This window comes from Sarcophilus harrisii, chromosome 5, assembly GCF_902635505.1.
Source record: "Sarcophilus harrisii chromosome 5, mSarHar1.11, whole genome shotgun sequence".
NCBI lineage: Eukaryota > Metazoa > Chordata > Mammalia > Dasyuromorphia > Dasyuridae > Sarcophilus > Sarcophilus harrisii.
In genome coordinates, this window is record NC_045430.1 from 6,582,442 (window position 1) to 6,604,590 (window position 22,149).

At 41.4% G+C, this 22,149-nt stretch overlaps 1 protein-coding gene across 4 annotated transcripts in view; it reads left to right on the top strand.

The window, feature by feature from the left end:
• Nucleotides 1-2,637: 2,637 nt before the first annotated feature.
• MOV10L1 (Mov10 like RISC complex RNA helicase 1) overlaps nt 2,638-22,149 on the top strand; it is a 62,268-nt gene continuing 42,756 nt past the window's right edge. Inside the window, exons 1-9 of one of the 4 annotated variants that reach the window (XM_031939275.1) lie at nt 2,638-2,750; nt 8,079-8,263; nt 10,604-10,763; nt 12,550-12,662; nt 13,163-13,347; nt 16,091-16,237; nt 16,535-16,779; nt 17,470-17,629; nt 21,701-21,895. In XM_031939275.1, coding sequence (XP_031795135.1) covers nt 8,138-8,263; nt 10,604-10,763; nt 12,550-12,662; nt 13,163-13,347; nt 16,091-16,237; nt 16,535-16,779; nt 17,470-17,629; nt 21,701-21,895 — 1,331 coding nt within the window. In that variant the 5' untranslated portion in view covers nt 2,638-2,750; nt 8,079-8,137. Of the gene's footprint in view, nt 2,751-3,371; nt 3,617-3,867; nt 3,986-8,078; nt 8,264-10,603; nt 10,764-12,549; nt 12,663-13,162; nt 13,348-16,090; nt 16,238-16,534; nt 16,780-17,469; nt 17,630-21,700; nt 21,896-22,149 lie in introns of those variants that run through there. The other 3 variants (XM_031939273.1, XM_031939274.1, XM_031939276.1) reach the window with 3 other exon arrangements.

The following is a 22,149-nucleotide window of genomic DNA, read 5'->3' on the forward strand; positions in this document are numbered from 1 at the left end:
TCCTATACATGTTAAATATTTCACAGTATATCCTAGATACAATATATGTGTGCAGAACCGAACAGTTCTCTTGTTGCACGGGAAGAATTTGATTCAGAAGGTAAAAATAACCCAGGAAGAAAAACAAAAATGCAAACAGTTTACATTCATTTCCCAGTGTTCTTTCTTTGGGTGTAGCTGCTTCTGTCCATCCTTGATCAATGAAAACTGAGTTGGATCTTCTCTTTGTCGAAGGAATCCACTTCTGTCAGAATACATCTTCATACAGTATCTTTGTTGAAGTATATAATGATCTCCTGGTTCTGCTCATTTCACTCAGCCTCAGTTCATATAAGTCTCTCCAAGCCTCTCTGTATTCATCCTGCTGGTCATTTCTTACAGAACAATAATATTCCATAACATTCATATACCACAATTTATGTGGTATAGAAATGTAAAAGATTATTGTGCCACAAGAAATAATGAAATGGATAATTTTAGAGGGAAATAGGGAGAATCTGTGAACTGATGATGCATAGTGGCTAGAAATAACAAAAACATTATACAAATATTATAAAGAAAAAAACTTCAAAATTTTTATAAGCCTGATCAACAAAAATATAAACCACAAGTCCAAGAGAATGAGGATGACAGAGATATAACAAACAAGGTGCAGAAAGCAACACCCATTTTCAGATGAGGCCAATGTGGAAATCTTATTAAAGTAGGCAACTATGAACTGAGGGCTTTATTTTGTTTCTTTTCAAAAATTAGTTTGATTTTGAGTAGGAGAAATAAGAAAAACAGATTAATGAAAGGAAAAATTTTAAATAATATTTTTTACAGATAATTTTTATTATATTAAATTAAAAAGGATTTGTATAAATAAAACCAATTCAGACAAGATTAGAAAGGAAGCAGAAAAATAGGGGGGAAATCTTACATCCAAAGTTTCTGATAAAGGCCTCATTTCTAAAATGTATAGAGAATTGACTCAAATTTATAAGAATACAAACCATTCTCCTCCAACTGATAAATGGTCAAAGAATATGAACAGACAATTTTCAGATGAAGAAATTAAAACCATTTCTAGTCATATGAAAAAATGCTCTAAATCACTCCTGATCAAAGAAATGCAAATTAAGACAACTCTGAGATACCACTACATACCTTTTAGGTTGGCTAAGATGACAGAAAAAAGACAATGATAAATGTTGGAGGGGATGTGGGAAAACAGGGACACATTGTTGGTGGAGTTATGAACTGATTCAACCATTCTGAAGAGCAATTTGGAACTATACCCAACGAGCTACCAAACTATGCGTTTCTTTGATCCAGCAGTGTTTCTACTGGGCCTGTATCCCAAAGAGATTATAGAAAAGAGAAGAAGACCCACATGTGCAAAAAAAGTTTGTAGCAGCCCTTTTTGTAGTAGCAAAGAACTGGAAACTGAGTGGATGCCTGCGAAATGGATGAATTATAGTATATGAAAGTTATAGAATATTATTGCTTTATAAAAAACAATCAGCAGGATGATTTCAGAAAGGTCTGGAGAAACTTACATAAACTGATGCTAATTGAAGTGAGTAGAAACAAGAGAACATCGTACACAGTTACAAGATGATGTGATGATCAATTCTGAGGGACTTGGCTCTTTTCAGCAACGAAGTGATTCAGGCCAGTTCAAATAGACTTTGTGATGGAGAGGAAGGATTTATTCAGAAAGAAGACTGCCAGGACTGAATGTGGATCACAACATAGTTTTTTTCATCTTTGGTTGTTTGCTTACTTTTTGTTTTCTTTATTTTTTCCCTTTTTTGGTCTGATTTTTTTTTTTTTGGTGTGCAGCATGATAAATATGGAAATATATATAGAAGAACTGTACTAACACTACTGTTTAGGGGAGAGGGTGAGGGAAGGGAGGGAGAAAAGTCTGTAACACAAGATTTTGCAAGGGTGAATGTTGAAAACTATTTTTGCATGGATTTTGAAAATAAAAAGCTATTTATTTTTAAATCATTCATGCTCTGTTACACCATATTTAAGGTGGCACCATAGCGGACAGAGCATCAGGTTTGGAGTCAGGAAGACTCATCTTCCCGAGTTCAAATCTGACCTCAAATACATCCTAGCTGGCTTAACTTTGTTTGCCTCAGTTTCCTTATCTATCAAATGAGTTGGAAAAGGAAATGGTAAGCCCCTGCAGTATCTCTGCCAAGAAAACCCCAATTGGATCATGAAGAATTGGATATAACTCAACAACAACAACAAAAAAGTGACCAAGGAATTAGATAAATACCACAATAAAGTACTTTTTTTATTTTTTTTTGCTGAGGCAATTGGGACTAAGTGACTTGCCCAGGATCACACCGCTAGGCCGCGTTAAGTATCTGAGGCCATATTTGAACTTAGGTCCTCCCGACTTCAGAGCTGGTGGTGCTCTATCAACCGCACCAACTAGCTGCCCCATGATGCTGCACTCTTTATGCAAATAAAAACACATACATCTGAATAATTACAGAAACTTTACCGCTCTGCGATAGATGGCTACGACAGAATAAGTAACGCTACCTACCTTAACTCACTTATTCAGTGCTGAGCTACCAAAGGATTGTTCCTAAAAAGCCCAACCGGGAGACAAAAGATCAAGGACCCCAAGAGTGATAGCGGAGGACGAGGAAGGGACTTGGAAGTACCGGACTCCAACACTCCCCCACAGCAGCGACCATCAGAGCACCCTGGCCCTTGCTGACTAAGGGGGAATTGTGCAGGTGCGGAACAAACCCAAAGACATCCGAACCGAAGGCCCAGCCCCGGGCCCCTGCTACAAGAATGGACGCCAACGGCTCGCCCCCTCCCCCCCCCTCCCCTCCCCCCTCCCCGCTCCGAGACAAGCTCCCAAGGGCTTCGCTTCGCGGGCCCAGATAAAAGGTGACACCCCGGGGGCGGAGCTTCGCGCCCACGGAGGGAGAGCAGAGCGCGGGGGTGTGGGAGGGATGCGGTAGAACCGGGTTGGACACAAGCAGGGGCCCAGCCAGGGCGGGCGGGCGGGCGGCTGCGGTCCCTGCCGCGCGTGCGCGGCCCGCGCCTCGCCCCCAGTCCCCCTACCTCCTCCCCCTGGCCAAAGAGCATGGCGCCCCCGGGTCTGCCCCGCAGGGCTCCGCTTGGTGAGAGGAAGGGAAGGATCTGGGGCCGCCGGGGGGGGGGGGGGGGGGGGGTTAGGGAGAGGCCGCGTTTCCCTCGCCAATCCAAGCCTGCCACAGGATCTTCAGGGGGCGCGGGCAGAGGGACCACGTGCGACGCCTCGAGCGCGGGGGCGGAGCCAACGGCCGAGGCGTGCGGCGCGAGCGCGGGCTGCCCTCCCATTGGCCGAGGCGGCGGGCGGGCGTGGGTCTCGTGCTCCGAGAGGTCAAGCGGGCGGACGGGCGGGGACGCACGCTCTGCGTGGCTGGGTTGCCGCTCCGGGGCGCGCGCTCTGAGTCCGGAGGCGACGGAGCTGAAGGAACGGGGCCTCGGCGTGTGGCTACGAGAGGCCCGGTCATGCTTCGGCTCGTGTCGAAGGCCTTCTCCTTCCTGTGGAGGCGAGCTGAGGGCCTGGAGGAGGACGCCGAGGTGCGGCCGCAGGAACCCGAAGAAGGTGGGGGATGGGCCGAAGGAAGCCTCGTGCTGGCGGGCGGGGGCCGACCCCCGCGCCGCCGCCCTCCCTGGGCCTCAGTTTCCCCTCGGGGGGCGGGGCCTGCGGGGGCCCGCCGGCCCCCGTTCTCTTTGGGCCTCAGTTTCCCCGGAGGGAGCTGGCGCCAGAGGCCTCCCGGGATGGCAGCCCGAGGCCCCGGGGGGGGGTGGGGGAGCAGGGAGGCCTCCGCGGCGGGGCTGGGTGGGGGCGTCGGCGAGAGCACCGAGTAGCACGAGGTCCACAAAATTCCCAGTTGTTTGTAGCCAGGGGCGCCCGCGATGACGAGAGCCCACTTGTTGCAGCGTCTCTTGCTACTTTGATATTCTTACCGAGGTGGGGCTACTCGGCGAATGTGCAACAAGTTACAGTTTGCATGACACGTTGTTTTATATGTACGCGCGTCTATGGCCAACGGGCTCGCCAGAAGTTAGAAGTTGTGTATGGATGGAGCCTGGGCCCAGGGCGGGGCCTGGAATCGGGATGACTTGGGCTCGGGCAAAAATTGGGACTTTGGGTTTCTTGCACAAATCTCTTACCTTGCCTGCCTTAGCTGCCCGGTATAATGTAACGGCACCGTCTTCGGCGTGTTGAGAGAGTGAAATGAGATAGTGTTGCCAGCTGTTACCACTGCCCTTACTTTTACAGTTCTTGTTGGTGAACCTCTTTAAAATGTGCACTTTCAATGATTCGGTATCTCCGTAGGAAACTTAGTCCATGTTAGGTGGCTTGAATGGACCCTACATGTAATCTAAGCAAGGCGGTACAAGGAAACTATAATCTACCTTGTAGTTAATTAATCCAGCCTAATATTCCGCTGGGTGTGGTTAGGTCTTTTTTCAGATGACTTGCTGTCTAACCATGTCTCCCTCATTCTGTGTGTGTTTTTTATTCAGTTGATTTGCTTTAATAAACAAAACTGATAGATATGGATATATCTGGATAAATGTAATATGTATAAATAAATATATGTGGATAAACTGATAGATACATAATGACAAGTGGCTTAAGTAGGCTGAGTCAGGACTGGCTGACCTACAGTACGCCAAAGGTGTTCATTACGGAATCATTGTCAACCTGAAGAAATGCCCATTTGCAATATCAGAGACCCAGATTCTTGTTTGTGATTTAGATGGAAGGAGAGACGGTGTGCTTACCTAATTTCCAAATGTCATGAATTGGGGGAGAGCGTTTAAATGTAAATGACGGATGGTATTAGGTTGATTTAATGAGATAAAAAGCTAATAAAAATAAATGGAAAGTTCTGACCATAGCCATTAAAAATTAACTCTGCAAATATAGGATGGGAGAGACATAACCAGACAGCCATTCATATGAAAAAGCTGCTCAGGAAAGTAGTTTCTGTGTAGGCACAGGGATGGTGAATTGGTCAGTGGTGCATCCATGATAGGTTTTCTGTTTTTACAGGAACAGTGTGAGGATTGTTTAAATTATTCAACCCAGAAGAAAAAGGAAAGGCTACACACTTGCTTTTTAAAGAGCAAGTGGCCTAAATTTACTGCTAAATTTTGATCGAGAAAGCTTGGTGTTGGGGTGAGAGTGGGGGGTGAACAGAGTTTCTCTCTTCAATCCTGAACACTTGGAGTTGTAAAGCTGAGTTGATTAGTTCTCTCCTACTCATCCCATGGAGGCATTTTTGGAAGCTTTTCTGTCAAGATATTGCCAAGTGGCTGGCATTATGGCAAGAGGGCATGTCTGATTAGCCATCATATCTTTTCAAGTTTTAGAGGTGATTAATGACTGTTGGGACACCACATATTGTGATCTCAAGGTCCGTTGGGTCCTGGTAAGTTTAAAAGAGTACATCATTTTACTTCTTTATTTCACGTCTGATTTTTTTTTCTCTGCTCACAAAGTCTCCTCACTTCTCACCTGGAGTATGCTAAAGGCCCCCTACCTCATCTCTCCCCATTCCATCCCACTACATACTGCTACCAGAATGATCTTCATTAATATCAGCTCCAACTCTCTCTTAAAAAAAAAAAAAAGTAACTCTTGGTTTTTAAAGCCCTTTCCAGTCTATCATTGCCAACTTATGTATCACTCCTGTTTACCTGATCTGTAATATGGTCCATCTGGCCTCCACTCTGTTGTCCATCTCCAAACCTTGGCCTTCACTGCCTAACTTTTCTCTCCTCCTCCTAACAGTTACTAACTGCTTCATGTCACTCTTCTTTCAAACACCACTTTTAACATAAAACATCTCTTTTTTCCCACCTGCCTAGTACTCACCTTGCTTTGGATATTATTTTCTTTATTTATTGTGTAAATACTTAAATTTGTATTGATAGAAGCTTCTTTGAAAGCAGGGATGAAAGCAGGCCTTAGAATACAAAGGCCTAAGCACAGCCTGTAAAAGGGAGATAATATTTGCCTCTCTTACATAGGAGAATCTTGTGTCAGGCAATTTACATATTTATAAAACACAATCCTTGGCACAAAATAGACACTGAATGAACATTTATTGCTCCCTCTTCCATATCCTTTTTTCTAGACCCAAATTGTCTGAACTGTCTCATTCATCAAAAATTTTAAGCACTTAGACTCAAGTTGGAAGATATATCAAATTTAGCTAAGACAAGAGAACGCTTTGCTTCCAAGGCTAATAACCTAAGCCATTCTTTGACCTTTTTGTTCATATTGTGCCATGTGCTTGACTAAAATGCATCACCAGCTGAAGTTTTTGTTGGTGTCCTCATTTCTTCTGTGTCCACAAACTTTCACAGAAAGCCTCAGGCTCCCATCTCCCTCATCAGGTGAAATTAATATTTCCTTGAAATTTCTTAGGACTAGACCTTTTGGTGTTTATTTTACTCTCCTACATTTCAGTTATTTGTGTCAAATCAACAAATATTAAGTACCTACTTAATGCCAGAGACTATATTTTAAACTTTGGGGATGCAAAGAAAGGAGAAGAAAGTGCCTGAATGAGGTGCTCTCAGTCTAATGGAGGCAAAAGCAAGCAAACAATTATGTATTAGCAGGAGGTAAGCAGGATAAATTGGAGATGATCTCAGAAGGAAGGAACAAGCAATAAAGGTGATTGGGAAAGTCTTTCTGTAAAAGGAGGGATATTAGCTGGGATTGAAAGAAGCCGAAAGTGCATGTGATAAAAGAGAGCATTCCAAGCCTGGGAGAAAGCCAAGAAAAATGGGAGATAGAGTATTTCATTGGAGGAACAGCTAGGAAGGCCATGTCACTGGATTATAAAGTATGTGGAGAGGAATAAGGTCTTCTTATTCCCTTCATTAGAAGAAACTCCTTTAAGAATAAGATCTGTCACAATTCTCTCTGCATTCCTGATAACTTCATTGTTTAATACTAGGTCCAGAATGACTTGCCCTCATTGCTTTCTCCACCTTCTAAAAGATGAACATAAGACTAGGTAAGCCAGCTCCTAGCATTCTGAATACCTGAAAACCATTTTCCATGCAGGATACCTGGTGTATATCTGGAAAGTATCCTATTGTCAATAGAACTAGATTAGATCTAACTACGGGACCCCCTAAACTCAATCTTTTGTTTTTCCCTGATATGATCTCTTTATAGTGGCTCTTTGCCAACCATTCTTTCTCCTCTCAGACTCCTACGTCTTAGCATAACTGACATTTTTCATGATAAGGAATTCTTTTTGATCACTAAGGGACCTTCTTGTTGGCACAGGAGTCTCTTGCTGCTGAGTCTGTCATTGCTGTAAAATCTTGTTCACCTTGTTTTATTTTACATAGGTCACACACAGTTTCTGTCCTTTTCTATTTTGGACCTTAGCTGTCATTTTTCTGATGTCATGCCTACCTGCCTCAACCTTGTCTCATTTGACAGCTGTGTCTTGGTCCTTTCTCCTATGTGTAATTTCAAAATAAAATTGTTTTTGTGTCCCTGCAGATGTGAGGAACTTTTTAAGATAAACAGAACAGAGAAAACCCTAGGAATCTGTAGACAAGGTCTAGTTCTTAAAATCAGAATTTTCTCCCTTCCATGCCATGTATATCATCCCCTTTTCCCCTACACACAATTCAGTAAAACATGGCTTAAATTCATTCATTGAGCATTTACTATTCATTATCCCTAGATTGAAATTTCCTAATCTTTGTAGTCTACATATTTCAGTGACTTGTGGATGCTAGTAATGACAGTAGCTGACATGTTTAAAATGTTTAACATCCATTACCTTATGCAAGCCTTTTAACAGCCCTTTGAGGTAAGTACTAAAGACTTTACTATCCCCTATTTCATGACTGAGGACACAAGCTCAGGTGACCTGCCCGTGGGCATAGGGTCACTCTTCATTTTAAAAGTTTCACTCTCATTAGACCAGGTCTTCCTATGACAGAGGTTACTTTTATTTCTAATTTTCATTGTTTGTGATTCATTTGTGATTTAAATATTCTGATTACTCAATTTGTAGGTACCACCAAGCTGAAAACCGTGCAGGGAGTTGTGACCAGATACTGTAGTGATTATGGGATGATTGATGATTTGGTGTGCTTCACTAGCGATGTAGTCACCAGCAGCGTGCCACTGAACATTGGTCAGGAGGTGACTGCCATTGTGGAAGAGGATAAGATATCCAATGGATTGAAGGCGATCAGAGTGAGTGAATGATTGTGCAAATGGTTTCTTTTCTTTCCACTCTGAGAAAATATCAGTTGGAGGAACTTGTGGGCATTGTCTGCCATGCATCTCTTGGTATTCTCCTTCACTCTTTAGCTACACCACTGGAATTCTGTGTGATGCTAAGTATTGGGCTTAGGTTGTAGAATCCATGGGTCATGGGCCATGACAATTCCCAGACCCCCTCCCCCCCATCCCACCCCCGTCAAGGTAACATGGCCTGGAAGACTGTTGTGGCATTTGGGAGGTGGAGGAAGATCAGAGTACTAACAGGTTGTGTTCATAAATTTACTAAGTTAATAGAAATAACTTTTCTTGCTTTGTAAAGTAGATCTCATTGTCAAGAGAAGGTAATGGGAACTGCAAGTTCTTCAATCTATCCATCAGTACAGATTTGAGCTCTTTAAGCTTTATTTTTTGTAGTAAGCTTATCTTTAATACACATTGCTTTAGAATCATATTGGTCAATGAAATGATTGATGCCAGTTCCAATGATCTTGTGGTGAAGAGAGCCATCTATATCAAGAGAGAGAACTGGGAACTGAATGTGGATTACAACATAACATTCTCACTCTTTTTGTTGTTTGCTTGCATTTTGTTTTCCTACTCATTTACTTTCTTTTTTATCTGATTTTTCTTGTACAGCAAGAGAATTGTGTAAATATGTTTATACATATTGGTTTTAACATATATTTTAACATGTTTAACATATATTAGATTGCTTGCCATCTAGGGGAGAGGGTGGGGGAAAGGAGAAAATCTGAAATCCAAGGCTATGCAAGGGTCAATGTCAAATTATCCATGCCTATGTTTTGAAAATAAGAATCTTTAAAAATAGAATCATGTTGGGAGAGAAAAATCAGAGCGAAAGGGAAAAACTATGGGAGAGATTTAAAAAAAAAAAAGAAGTGAACAAAGCATGTTTTCATTTGTATCCATTTTTTAGATGCATACAGCATTTTCTGTCCAAAGTCCCTTGGGATTGCTTTGGATCACTGAACTGCTGAGAAGAATTAAACTTCTCATAGTTAATCATTGCAGTTGATCATTCTTGCTGTTATTGTGTACAATGTATTCCAGGTTCTGCTTAGTTCACTCAGCATCAATTCGTGTAAATCTTTCCAGGCCATTCTAAAATCAGCTTGTTCATCATTTTTATAGAACAATAATATTCCATTACGTTCTTGTACCACAAGATTGTTCAGCCACAGATTTTCCAGTTATCTGCTACCACAAAAGGGAGCTCTTTAAACTTTAGCTGACGTTCTTATAAGTTTGGCTTGGGAAACCAGCCAGCCACCTTTAATAAAAGAGGCACTTAACTAGGCCATCTCTACATACCAGCTCTCTGGCCCTTTATCCCATCCATGTTAAAGGTCTGCTGGGCCTTTTGGATGCTTAGGATAAGTTCCATTTTCCAGGGAGGTACAAAAGTAAGATTTCAGTCAAGGGTGTAGACTTTTGAGGCACTTTGATCACTTGGAAAGGATTGGGGAGAAAATGTCAGATGCTCATTCATTTAATGCATCAAAGACTTCCGGGGCCTGCTCCATGCAGAATGCTGTACTGGCTGCTGGGGGAGAGCCAGAAAATGTATAAATAAGAAACAGAGTTTGCATTCCACTAGAGGGAGAGAGCATACACAAAAGATTATCAAAAAAAAAATTGAGATTTTCTTGTAACTGGATTGAATAGAGTCAGAGTTTACTGTCCATACTGAATTCATGAAGGGAAAAAAATCAATCTTATTTCTATAAATTTCCATGGCGGGCCCTGTTCATTCGAATTACTCCTTTCAGTACTTTACGCAGCTAAATGCATTCCGTATTAGGATTGAATTAGAATCCTACCGCAGATGCTTAAAGCTCTGTAATCCTGAGCAAGTCATTTAACCTCTGTCAGCCTCAATTTTTTCATTTGTAGAGCAGAAACAGTAGCACTTTCCTCACAGGGTTTTTGTTAGGATCAGATGACATAATTGAAGTCATAGTGAACATACTGATAGATGCTTTGGAACCTTAAAGTTATAACTATATAAATGCCAGCCATTCTTACGATTACATAGGCCACAGGAATACTTCATAAATGTGTTTATTGTTAGAACTTGGACTTCTGGTAGATCAGCTAACAACAGTAAAGTTGTTGAACTTTTCCTGTCAGGTCCTTGTGCTTCAAGCACATATTCAGTAATCTAAAGGAATTAACTATGTTAGGACATTTTGTAATGGTCATTTAACAAAAATAACCTCATATTCCCTACTCTATCCTGACTATATTTCAAACCCCCAGAATATAGGGCTCAGTGTGTTTGCTTTGCAGGTTGAAGCTGTCTCTGATAAATGGGAAGATGACAGCAAAAATTACTGTGAACTTCCAGATTCTAGTACCAAAATTTTGATTGGCTGTATTACTTCTCTTGTTGAAGATGCTGGCTACATTAATCAGACAACCTACTTCTCCATGCAGGATGTTTGTGAAGGTAGGATTTATATTTTTTTATGTTAAAAAACTGGTTTTGGATTTCTTTAACATTCCCATTTTAAGATGGTTATAAGCATCGGTTAAGAGGTACTAACTGGGACATTCAGGAACTGCAATCATGCTGTCAAACAAAGCAAAAATTCATGCCATAAAGCAATAAACATGGAAACTATTAAGTTGAAAGGAAATGTAGTCAAAAACCAAAAATTAGTATTTAGCTTATGTGCTTCAACTGCCTTTGCATCTAAATTCTTAAAGGAAAAAATAACTAAATTACAAGAAGATGTTGTAGCAGTACAATAATAGCAAGAAACTTCATTGTCTCGCCATTTTAGACAAAGCTAACAAAGACAAAAAGGAACATATAGAATCAGATAAAATGTCTGGAGAAACTAGAGCTAAGAGATGGTGTCTTCTGAATTGGACTGCTCAATGGTAATCTGTATTTTTTTTTTTAACACTACATGGAACTGTTACAAAAATTGATGCTCAATTGAAGCATAGAGATATTACAAACACGTTTAAGAAAGAAAAAACAGTAAATGAATCTTTTATAGACCAAAACAAAACAAAAGTAATAATCAGGCAGCACAAACAAAAGAAACAGATTTAAATGAAGGCTCAACAGCGAAAACCTAACAAGTGGGTCAAAGAGAAATCACAGAAGTAACTATATAAAAGAAGATAATGATGATGAACTATTATACCGGAATTTCTAGGATATACCTGAAAGCTATCCTTGAGTGAACTGTATTTTTATATACTTCTAAGACAGAAAAGGAAATTATTCATAAACTAAATATGAATTTTTTAAATTTGAAGCCTGTAATTAAAGCTAAAATAAGCAAAAAAAAAAAAAAAGGATATAAAAAGATTAGAGAAGAGACAAACTTGGAAACCAAAAAAAAAAAAAAAAAAGCTACAGAAACTATTCTTTGAAAAGACTAATAAAGTTGATAAACCATTAGCCAATATTATTTTTTTAAAAAAGGGAAGCGGAAAATCAGAACAAAGTAACAAGTCAATAAAGAATAAAAAACAATTATCAAAATCTATGTACAATGAGATGTAGTAAATGTTAGGATTGCAGCAAATGTTTCTTGACTTGACCTCCCAAGAAGTTCCTGTTTCTGGTGTCATGGGATCCAACAGATTGGTATTCAAGAGACAATTTTAAGTGCTTCCTGTGGGCAGAGTTCTGTGCTAGATTCGGAGGAGATAAAAACTTTATAAAGGGCATACCCTGGCCTCATGTAGTTTAGAGACTACTAAGGAGGCATGAAGCATAACGAATCATAGTACTAAATAATCTCCATATAGCATGTGTTCTTTTTCCCCTCCAATGTAACCTTCTTTTTTACATGTTATATGCTGAGAATCAGGAAACCTGTGATCAAATAATTGGTTGTGTGTTCTCAAAAATCAGTTAACCTTTTGGCACATCTGTTTCTAGTCTGTAAAATGAAAGAACCAGTCTAGATAATCTTTGTGATACTTTTCAGCTCTAATGTTCTGTGAATCTTTTCTATTTGGATCAAGATTCCTTCTCTCTGCCAATTATTTTGAGTAAGAGTCAGCTCTCACCTGCTTGGAAGATTTCTATACTTACCTCTTTACTAGACTGGGCCTATTGTATAATTCTACCATAGCCCCCTGGATCTTTTGTCCAGTTTTATTACACAATTAGCGTCCATATACCTTTTATAAATTTCAAAATGAATGCCATTTGTTAAGCTATCTTACAGTAATAAAACTTTAAAATATATGTCTTTTGTGATCTTTAGGTTTTGAACCTTGTAAGGGTGATTGGGTACAAGCTGAATATTTCATTAAGCCAGCAACGTGGAACAGTGAGGCAATTTCTGTGAAGCCACTGAGATACAAACGAGTAGATCAGGTAACCACAGAATCCATGTCCTTAAGAAGCTGACACTCTCCTGCTTAGGGTCGAAAGATCTCTGAGCTTCCATTCAACTGAAATTCTTCGAAGTTATGAGGAAATAGATTTCAGTTCAAGACATTATAATAATCAGAGACTAACTCCTCCCAAACCTTCCATTATTCCAAAACTGTAGTGGACCACTTTGATTCATCCTAAGTCTCCTGTCACTAGAATTATTCAAGCACAGGTCCTTAGGGATGATTTTAGAGACAAATTATGAAACTTGAACTGGCCTGCAGACTGGAGTACCTCAGAGATTCCTTCAAATACTAGGAATTCTCTAATGATTCTAGTTAATTTCCTAAGACCTAGTTCTTCCCATCCCAATTTCTCTGGCACCCTCTCTCTTAGCAGTAGGTACTTTGAAAGAAATGAGCTGATGAACATTTAAATAGCTGGTCATGTTGTCTTACAAGGATTTGGTGTGGTTTTTCTTTTCATTCTAACAATTACAGGTTTGCATTTCCAGTCTTTGTGGAAGAAATGGGGTAATTGATGATAGCATCTTTTTCACTTTGGATTCCCTGAGGCTTCCTGAAGGATATAAACCTCGGAAATCTGACCTGGTCAATGTGGTGGTGGTAGAGAGTAACCAGTCATGCTATATTTGGCGTGCCTTGTGCATGGCCCCTGTCGAAAGGTGAGAATAAGCAGTGGGCACTATTTCTCCCTAATGGGTTCCCTGCTAATTAGGAACACTTTCCCTTCATTGGGCCACCTAGCCAGGCAGTGGAGAGTCCCTGCCTACAAGGAGCTTACATTATTCGAAGCAATGAAGTGCATATGTTAAGGGTTGTGTCATAATATTTTCTCTGAAAGAATTCAGGTTCAGCAAAAGCATTTTTATGAGATTAATGCATTCGGAGGCAGGTCAAGTGCCCTAAAGGAGTCAGCAGCCTAGCAAAGCAAAACAGGGGTTTTTATAGAGTAAATGGTGCTGATTACCTCATATGTACATTTCAAGGTAATAATGAGACATTTGCTAATGAGGAGAAGTCTTAAAGCCTTGGTGGAACTGTGCATGTGGTTACCCAGAATGCATACAGAAAATCCCATAGTGGGGCAGGAGGGAAGAGTGGTCATTAATGTATGGTAATGCTGTCGTGACTAACATGTTCACCTGAGGACGGAAAGCAGACAGTGCACAGTCTCCACATTGGGGAAAGTCTCAGCTGTTGTTTATAGTCTAATACCCTGCTCTGCATTCCCTTGGTGTCACATTCTTATTGGTTGGTTTCTGTGTTATGTTTGAACCCGTTGCTGTGGTTACAGAGCATGTTGACCTTACTGTCAGCAAGTGGGGAGGAATTTCTATGGATTTTGGGCTGGGGTGGGTTGAGGGCAACAGTCAGAATCCCATCACATATGGGTAAATAAATGAGAAGTCTGCCCAAGGATGTCAGGGTGTACGGGTAGTACTTAAGGGATTTTGAAGAAGGTTGTAGGAAAAAAAAGAAAGAAGACATTTCTTGCATATGTATAGTGGTGAGAAGTCAGAATGTTTCATCAAGAGAACAGGAGGCAGGCTGGTGTGGCTGAAGTGACGGAAGAGCTGTGAGGGCACTCTGGAAAGGATTGTACTGTACAGAGCTTGTATTTCATCCCAGAGGCCCTAGAAAACCAAGAAGGGACATGGTCAGATGTGTTCATGAGGAATTTCTGTTGGTAGCGTGATATGGGGATGGGTTAGAGAAGAGAAGGGAAATGTGGAGGTTGCTTCAGAAGCTTTTGAAGTAGCCTGTGAAACAATGTGGTGGAGGTGGAATGGACCAGCATGAGAGCTGCAGGGCCTCTGGGTTAGCAGTCAGTTGGAAGTGTTGCCATCTGGAGCTTAAGCATCTGATCCCTGAGTATTCTTTTTTTTTTTTTTTAATTTTAATAGCTTTTCATTTACAAGTTTATATGCATGGGTAATTTTACAGCATTGACAATTGCCAAACCTTTTGTTCCAGTTTTTCCTCTCCTTCCCCCCACCCCCAGATGGCAGGATGACCAATACATGTTAACTATATTATAGTATAAATTAAATATAAAATAAGTATACATGTCCAAACCGTTATTTTGCTGTACAAATAGAATCGGACTCTGAAATATTGTACAATTAGCCTGTGAAGGAAATCAAAAATGCAGGCAGGCAAAAATAGAGGGATTGGGAATTCAATGTAATGGTTCTTAGTCATCTCCCAGAGTTCTTTCACTGGACGTAGCTGGTTCAGTTCATTACTGCTCCATTGGAACTGATTTGGTTCATCTCATTGCTGAAGATGGCCAGAATTGATCATCATGTAGTATTGTTGCTGAAGTATATAATTATCTCCTGGTCCTGCTCATTTCACTCAGCATCAGTTCGTGTAAGTCTCTCCAGGCCTTTCTGAAATGATGCTGTTGTTCATTTCTTACCGAACAATAATATTCCATAATATTCACATACCACAATTTATTCAGCCATTCTCCAGTTGATGGGCATCCACTCAGTTTCCAGTTTCTGGCCACTACAAAGAGGGCTGCCACAAACATTCTTGCACATATCGGTCCCTTTCCCTAATTTAAGATCTCTTTGGGATATAAGCTCAGTAGTAATACTGCTGAATCAAAGGGTATGCACAGTTTGATAACTTTTTGAGCATAGTTCCAAATTGCTCTACAGAATGGTTGGATGTATTCACAATTCCACCAACAATGTATTAATGTCCCTGTTTTCCCACATCACCTCCAACATTCCACGTTATCTTTCCCTGTCATTCTAGCCAGTCTGACAGGTGTGTAGTGGTCCCTGAGTATTCTTAAATGTGCCAGGGCTTCCTCACTTTGCTGCAGTTTTGTCTCAAGTTGAGTACAGGAAAGCACTACAACAGGCTCAGTTTTGGTGGGAGGTTGGATGAGTCTGAGTAAAAGATGTGGAGAATTAAGAAATTTTGTTTAATTTTTTTAAAAAATTAGCCTTTTGTGGGAAGTGTTTCATGTCATTTTATTCTTCAAAATACATATATTTAATGATTAAGCATATGTAACCTTATGGTTTCCTGAGGTATTGCCACTAAATGATGTTGAAGTCACATTTTATTTTCAGGATGCACAGTCCCTTTGAAGTGCGCAGACTGTGCCCTGATCTCTTGACCCATAGTTCTCCAAGGCTGTTTTGCTAAGACTCTGATAGAGCCTCCCTCCTTTCAAAATGGTGAAAGTGGGAGAGGGGCCTTGTGTTTTCATTTGGGTAGGTGAGCATTGAGACTCCTTTTTTTTTTTTAAAGCTTTGTTACCCAACAATCTTAAAAAATATTTTTTTAGGTTGGAGAACTGAATCTAAGAGAGAGGTAAGAATTGTTTTTGTTTTTGTTGTAAAATGAGTAAAATTTTGTTGTATATGTTGGTGATTTCCTCAGAGAATCTCATATCATCAGTGAAGTTGGAGTTGATGAGATGTGTGGAGCCCAACTCTTGAAAAACAAAGGAGGACTTGAAGTTACAAAAATGACAAATTTTGGAACTGTAAAAGAGGGAGAAAGTAAAAGTATGGTCATCTGGATAGAGTAAGTTTGCTGTCTAAAATTTATATAGGAAAAAATGTATATAGACTATAAGAATTTCTCAGGAACTACTTTTACCATTATCCATCAATTGGATTTTTATTTACCAAATTTCATAATAATAGTCACCTAACTCTTCCTTCTTTTTGTATCTAAAAAAGGCCAAAGGCCTTCCACATTGACCTTTCTGCAATCAAATACTTAGCAGAGGACAAGTCTGCTTCCAATAACACTGTGTATGTTATGATAGAAATTCTATGTTTTCAATTCATTGTTCACAGTTAATTGTCTTTATTTTAGGAATAAAGGAAATGAGCCACAATACTTAGTCAGCTGCAGGCTAGCTGGCTGGGAAAAATCTAAACAGTTTCGATTTCAAATGCCTAATGCAGATCAAAGTGACTGCATAGTAACTTCTGTTACTTCTGTGCCTGTCAAAGAAACTTGTTCAGAGGAGAATGTGAATTCAGTCTCTAGCTGTGATCCAGAGGTTGTCTGTCAGACATTAGATAGCAGTCCTGTGGACTCCAAGAAACATGCTCCAGGTACAGTCTCCCATCTTATTATCGTTTAATGGAATGCTGACTTGCTTTGTTTCATTGTGTTTATCAAGTTTCTCACTAAGCATGTTTCTCTGAGGCACATTTTGCAGCATAGAATAGACCACAGGATTCTGAATTGTATAGCTCTTTTCTATTCCTTCACCTGGCAAGATGCCACGGGGGAGCCAGTCCCCCATTCCCGAGATTCATTGGTCATGTCTTGCTCCAGCTCCCCAAAGGAAAATAGAATTAACTCATATACATGATGAATCTTGAGATTTTGCATGATTCTGGTTAAAATTCATTCTATATCCACAGGCAAACACAGTCAGTTTCTTGTCAGTTTTTTCCAAAATGTGAAGATAAAGACCAGCTGTCACCCTGTTCTCGTTCCTGTCCACTTCCCCTCCCTCCCTCCCTCTTAGGAAGTTCTAGTTCTTTAGTGAGCCTGTACCCCTACAGAACAGACCCCCGAAATCTCTGAGCCTGTTGGGGCCTCATCTGAGACACTGCCCCCCCCCTCGCTTAGGGAGGCTGCCCAGAGCTGCAGAAAGTCTTCTCTGAGCTTTGAAGGCAGCTGTTCTGGGCCTCATTGACACTTTGAATGATCCCAGGTTTTGGTGGGCCAGACCCACATTTTTCTCTTAGAGAGATAGAGTCTACTAAGAATACCTTGTGGTGGTCTGGTTTTAGATCAGGTCCTTATTGCACCAGATGAACAAATGTCCACAGGAACAAACGGACCACAAGAAGGCAGCTTGGCAGAGAAGCTGGACCCAGGGCCTGACCACAGCGGACAAGTGCCAATCCCTGCAGGCAGAAAAACCTTCATCGTGATCGTGTGTGATGCCAGGTAGGACCGTCACTCCATCCCGCAGTCTTTACAAAGCACCACCTGGGGGCCGGGTGCTAGGTGTGCTCATACACGGGCCAGTGGGGCAGAGCATATAGCGTGGCCTGCCTGTTACCTCAGGTGGTTCATTTGTAAAAATTAAGAGGGTCCCCACCCTCAGAAACATGCCATTCCATCAGGAACACCAGTGTATCCATACTTATAGAATGCGGGAGAACTGGAGAAGTACTACTTGGGGGGAGGGAGAGCCCGAGAGTCTGCTTGTGGCATGGGGGGCAAAGGTAGGAGATGTGCTCTGGGTACAGGAAACAGCCTGGACACGTGGAAAGTTTGTCAAGGGAGCCAGACTGTAATTGATTCTCACTGATGAGTTGGGGGGAGTTTATGTCCTGATTCTAAGAGTAGTAGGGAATCGCTGGAGTTCATAGAACAGGGAGGAACATGGTCAACCCTGGACTGTGGATGGATTCTGTTTGGAGGGTTGAGTGGGGTGGGAGAGGTTGGAGACCAGGAGAGCCATGTAAGGAAACAATTGCAATGGCTCAGCAAAGGGGCCTAACTAACCCAGAATGGGGCAGGGAATGGGAGGGAGGGAAGAAGAAAACATGGTAGATGGTGTCAAAACAGGAAGGTCTGGGCCTGGGGAGGAGGAACCAGAAGAATGGGACTCCCCTTGAAAGAAATAGGGTGGATTTGTGGGGTATAAAGATAATGATTGACAGGCCTTTTGGATATGCTGAGTTTAAAATGACTATGAAACATCTGTGTAGGATGTCCCCGGGACCTTTGGTGAAGGGGAGCTAGAGCTCAGGAGATCAAACAGAAGTCGGGCAGGGTTCTAGCTTTGGGAAGAGTGAATTTCAAAGATTTGGAAGAAGGAGATGGGAGATCAGAACCCAAACTCTTAGTTGGAAAATGGGCCTCAGAGGATTTCTGAAATCTTGTTATCTAACCATCCTCCTAATTTGAAAAATGATTAAGTGCATCAAAGCAAATGAAGTCACCAAATGAAACAATATTAAGAAGGAGAAAAGAAGACCAGCAGCAGATATTGCAAATGATAGAGCAGGAGAACTGAGGGTAGATGGTGCAAAGAAGCCCTGGACAAGAGGAAGAGTCAGAGGTGTTCCATGCTGTGGGGAGGTCAAGAAGAAGAAAGACTGAGAAGATACCATCCCATGGGGCAGCTCTGTAGAGAAGGAAGAAGCCAAGTTACAGATGGCTATAAAAATAAGGGAGAAGAGAGTAAACAAGTATAGACAGAAGCAAGAAAGCATGAGAACAGCCAGTGAAGACAAGGATGGGCAATGATTTTGAGGGGTTTGGTTGTGGCAGCAAGGAGAATCCAGGAAAAGAGCTTAGGGGGCTGCATGTTTGTAGTCGGTGGGAAAAAGTCTCAGGAGATGGGAAGCAGTGGAATATGGAGAGAGATGGGCTGGGTGGAGGCTGCATTCTGCTGAAGAAGATGGGAGGCTGTAAAAGCATGGAAACATGTGGAAGGGGTGCCCTTGCCAATGGAAAGGATGGAGAGAAGGAAGAAAGAAGGGGATGGTCTCTATTTTCTCAGTTATCTCACTGTTATCTCAGTGGGGTGAAGCCTTCCTCTAAAGGTGGTAGGTGGGATAGAGAATCCTATGCAGAGGTAGAAAAGAGAGAAGATCTCTCTGTATTGTAGGGGGTGCCATCAACCGAGTCACGGAATGTCCTTTCACTAGTACAAAGCAGATGAACTCCAAAGAGGAGATCAGGAAATGGGGAGATGGGTGATGCTAGAGTCTGGGAGGCAATAAGGAGGATGGAGGCCAGCTCGGGGGAAGAGAGAGTGTAATAGGAAGCAGAAGCTAGTATTGGCTAAAAAGAATTTCTGCAGAATTCCTCTTGGTGTGCCCACTTCCCACATACAGTTTTAAGTCCTGTGACTTTTTCTTCCAAATCCTTCATCCATGTCATACTCTGCCCAGACTCCCTTCCTGTGAATATAGAAAAGAGTCCTTCCCACTGGAGCAGCCAGTTTTTCTTTCTGATCTCAAACAAGTCTAGAATGTCCATTTCCCCTCCTCTTTCTAAAGATGCAGGTGATCACGAAGGCAATTCAAGGATTTATTGATCTAATTTTTGTTAAGCGCGAGCTCCCCAGAACTGCTGTTATCATTTCTGTGGCACATGGGTAATTCGTGCTGCAAACTCCTCATTACCTGTAGTGTGCTTTAGCCACAGTGTTTTATAAAAGTCTTTTATTATTATTAATCTTGTCAGTGGGACCTTGGAGAGCTTCCTCTCCATTTTGTGGCTTGTAGAGTTGCCATTTGCCCAGGGTCAGAGCCAGGATTCTACTTTCAGAGCAGTTATTCTTGATACTTCACTACGGTTGTCCCTTCTTTATTCTTTCAAATATAGCATACCCATCCATGATAACAAATCCCATGTTTCCTGGTCTTTCCTGTTCACCTCCATACCCTGAGGTCATCCCAGGAGCTAGCTTGCTTTCACTAGTGACCCCCAGTTGCCTCCGCTTACAGGGCATGGATGAAATGGCAGTCAGCAACATCTGTTCTTTCCCATGAGATATGAAGGATCTCTAGACTTTGCTGTCTACTTGCTTTTCAGACTTACTCATATAACCTAAGAACTTCAGGGCCCTCTCTGCCACCTTGCTTCAGCACCGTTAGGCCTTATTTAGTATGAGCATGAGAGGAGGGACTGTCACTTCTCTTGCTTGTATCCCCAGAATTTATCACAGGGTTTGACACATAAAATACTTTCAATATATATGGGTTTTCTATAATTCATTTATTCCATTGTGAGTTTTAATGTGACAGTTAGCAGTGGGTAGCATGTGGGATGTAAAATCAAAAAGATTCAACTCCCTGAGTTAAGATAATGGCCTCAGACACATGTTAGCTGTATAATCCTGAACAAGTCACTTAACCCTGTTTACTTCAGTTTCCTCATCTGTAAAATGGACTAGAGAGGGAAATGGCAAACCACTCCAGTACCTTTGCCAAGAAAACCACAATTGGAGTCATGAATAGTTGGACCCGGGACTTGAACAAATGAATTTTAAAAGGATTGTGCAGAATGTTATATAAAGGTCCAGGGAATTGACTCCCCAAATAGGGGGATGGTAGGGGTGCATGGTTGAGCAGTTTGGTCATCTGTAGGGGTTGGTAGGCTGCCAGCTCCATGGGAGTCAGCAATATGATAATGGTAAAAAGAGCCAAGGTGACCTTGACCAGCATTAAGAAGTGACCTGCTGAGAAGCACATCCTGCTGCCCCGCTGCGGCTGCGTCAGAGTCCTGCACACATTTAGTAAAGATGTCACAAAGAAGAATGATGGTGGGACTGGAGGAAGAGCAAATAAATGAATGGGAAGGGATCAAGGTAGGGGTGGGAGAAGAAGTTGTTTTGGTTTTGTTCTTTTTGAGAATTAGGGAGTGAAGACTCAAGGATATCAGTAGAAAGTGCATCAAACCTCTTTTGTTTAGTCTGAGAGCAGAACTAGCCACATTAGTGGGAAGTAGCAAAGAGGAAGTTGAGATTTGATTCGCAGCAGTGAGTCTGTGCTGGAAAGGGAGGTGGGGGCTGCCTTGGGTTTTCCTGCAATGAAGTATTCTCAACAAAGGCCGTCATTTACCAGTTGCATTACGGATAGGGGTTGGAATGAGATCTCCCTAAGGTCTCTTCCAACTCTGAAATACTGTGATTGTCAGGGGAAAAAGTAGAATAAGTTCATCTATTTTGAAATTACAATAACAGGATATATCCACAAGCCTAAATTTCATTCTCTCACAAGAATCATTCAGACTCACTGGTCATGTTACACAGTCCCCAAACAAAATGCTTCTGTTTCTCATTTGTTCAGCAAACATCTAATTATTGAATAATATTTTGATTGTATAGAAAAATCTCTATTTGAAATGTTTTATTTTAGGGAATGGATTGTTGCTTTGAATATTTTAGTAAATATGAAATAATATCATCAAAAACTGAGGCTGACCTTTCACATTATGTATGTCTACATTTGTATACACTCACTGAGTAATAAGCAGATTTTATCATCTTTCTTCCAGAAATCCTGGCCGCTGCATGGACCTCCTTTTGCTTTGTTTTTCTGACTTCATTATTGGGCGTTACATTGAAGTTAATGTAGTAAGTGAAGAAGAATTACTCATAGCAGTCACAGAGCCATTTTCTTGGAAAAAATCTAAAGCCACCCAGGCTCTGACATCCCCCAAGACAACTGTGGTGGTGACAACACAGAAAAGGTATTAGAACACTACCCAGCATATGGTGTTCTTTGTTTAGGAAAGTCTTGCTGCTTGCCTGTCTTTAGAAAGAGCTGCCTTAGATGGAAGAATCCAAAGACTTTGGTCAGCTCTCAGTCAGAACCAGCTATGTACTGTTTTGGGCCAAGAAATATTTGTTTAAAACTATATGAAGCAGGCAGGCCCCACAGGTCTCTGACTCCCATAACTTAGAGCACCATGCTCTGATGGCCTGAGCTAAAAGTCACAAACTG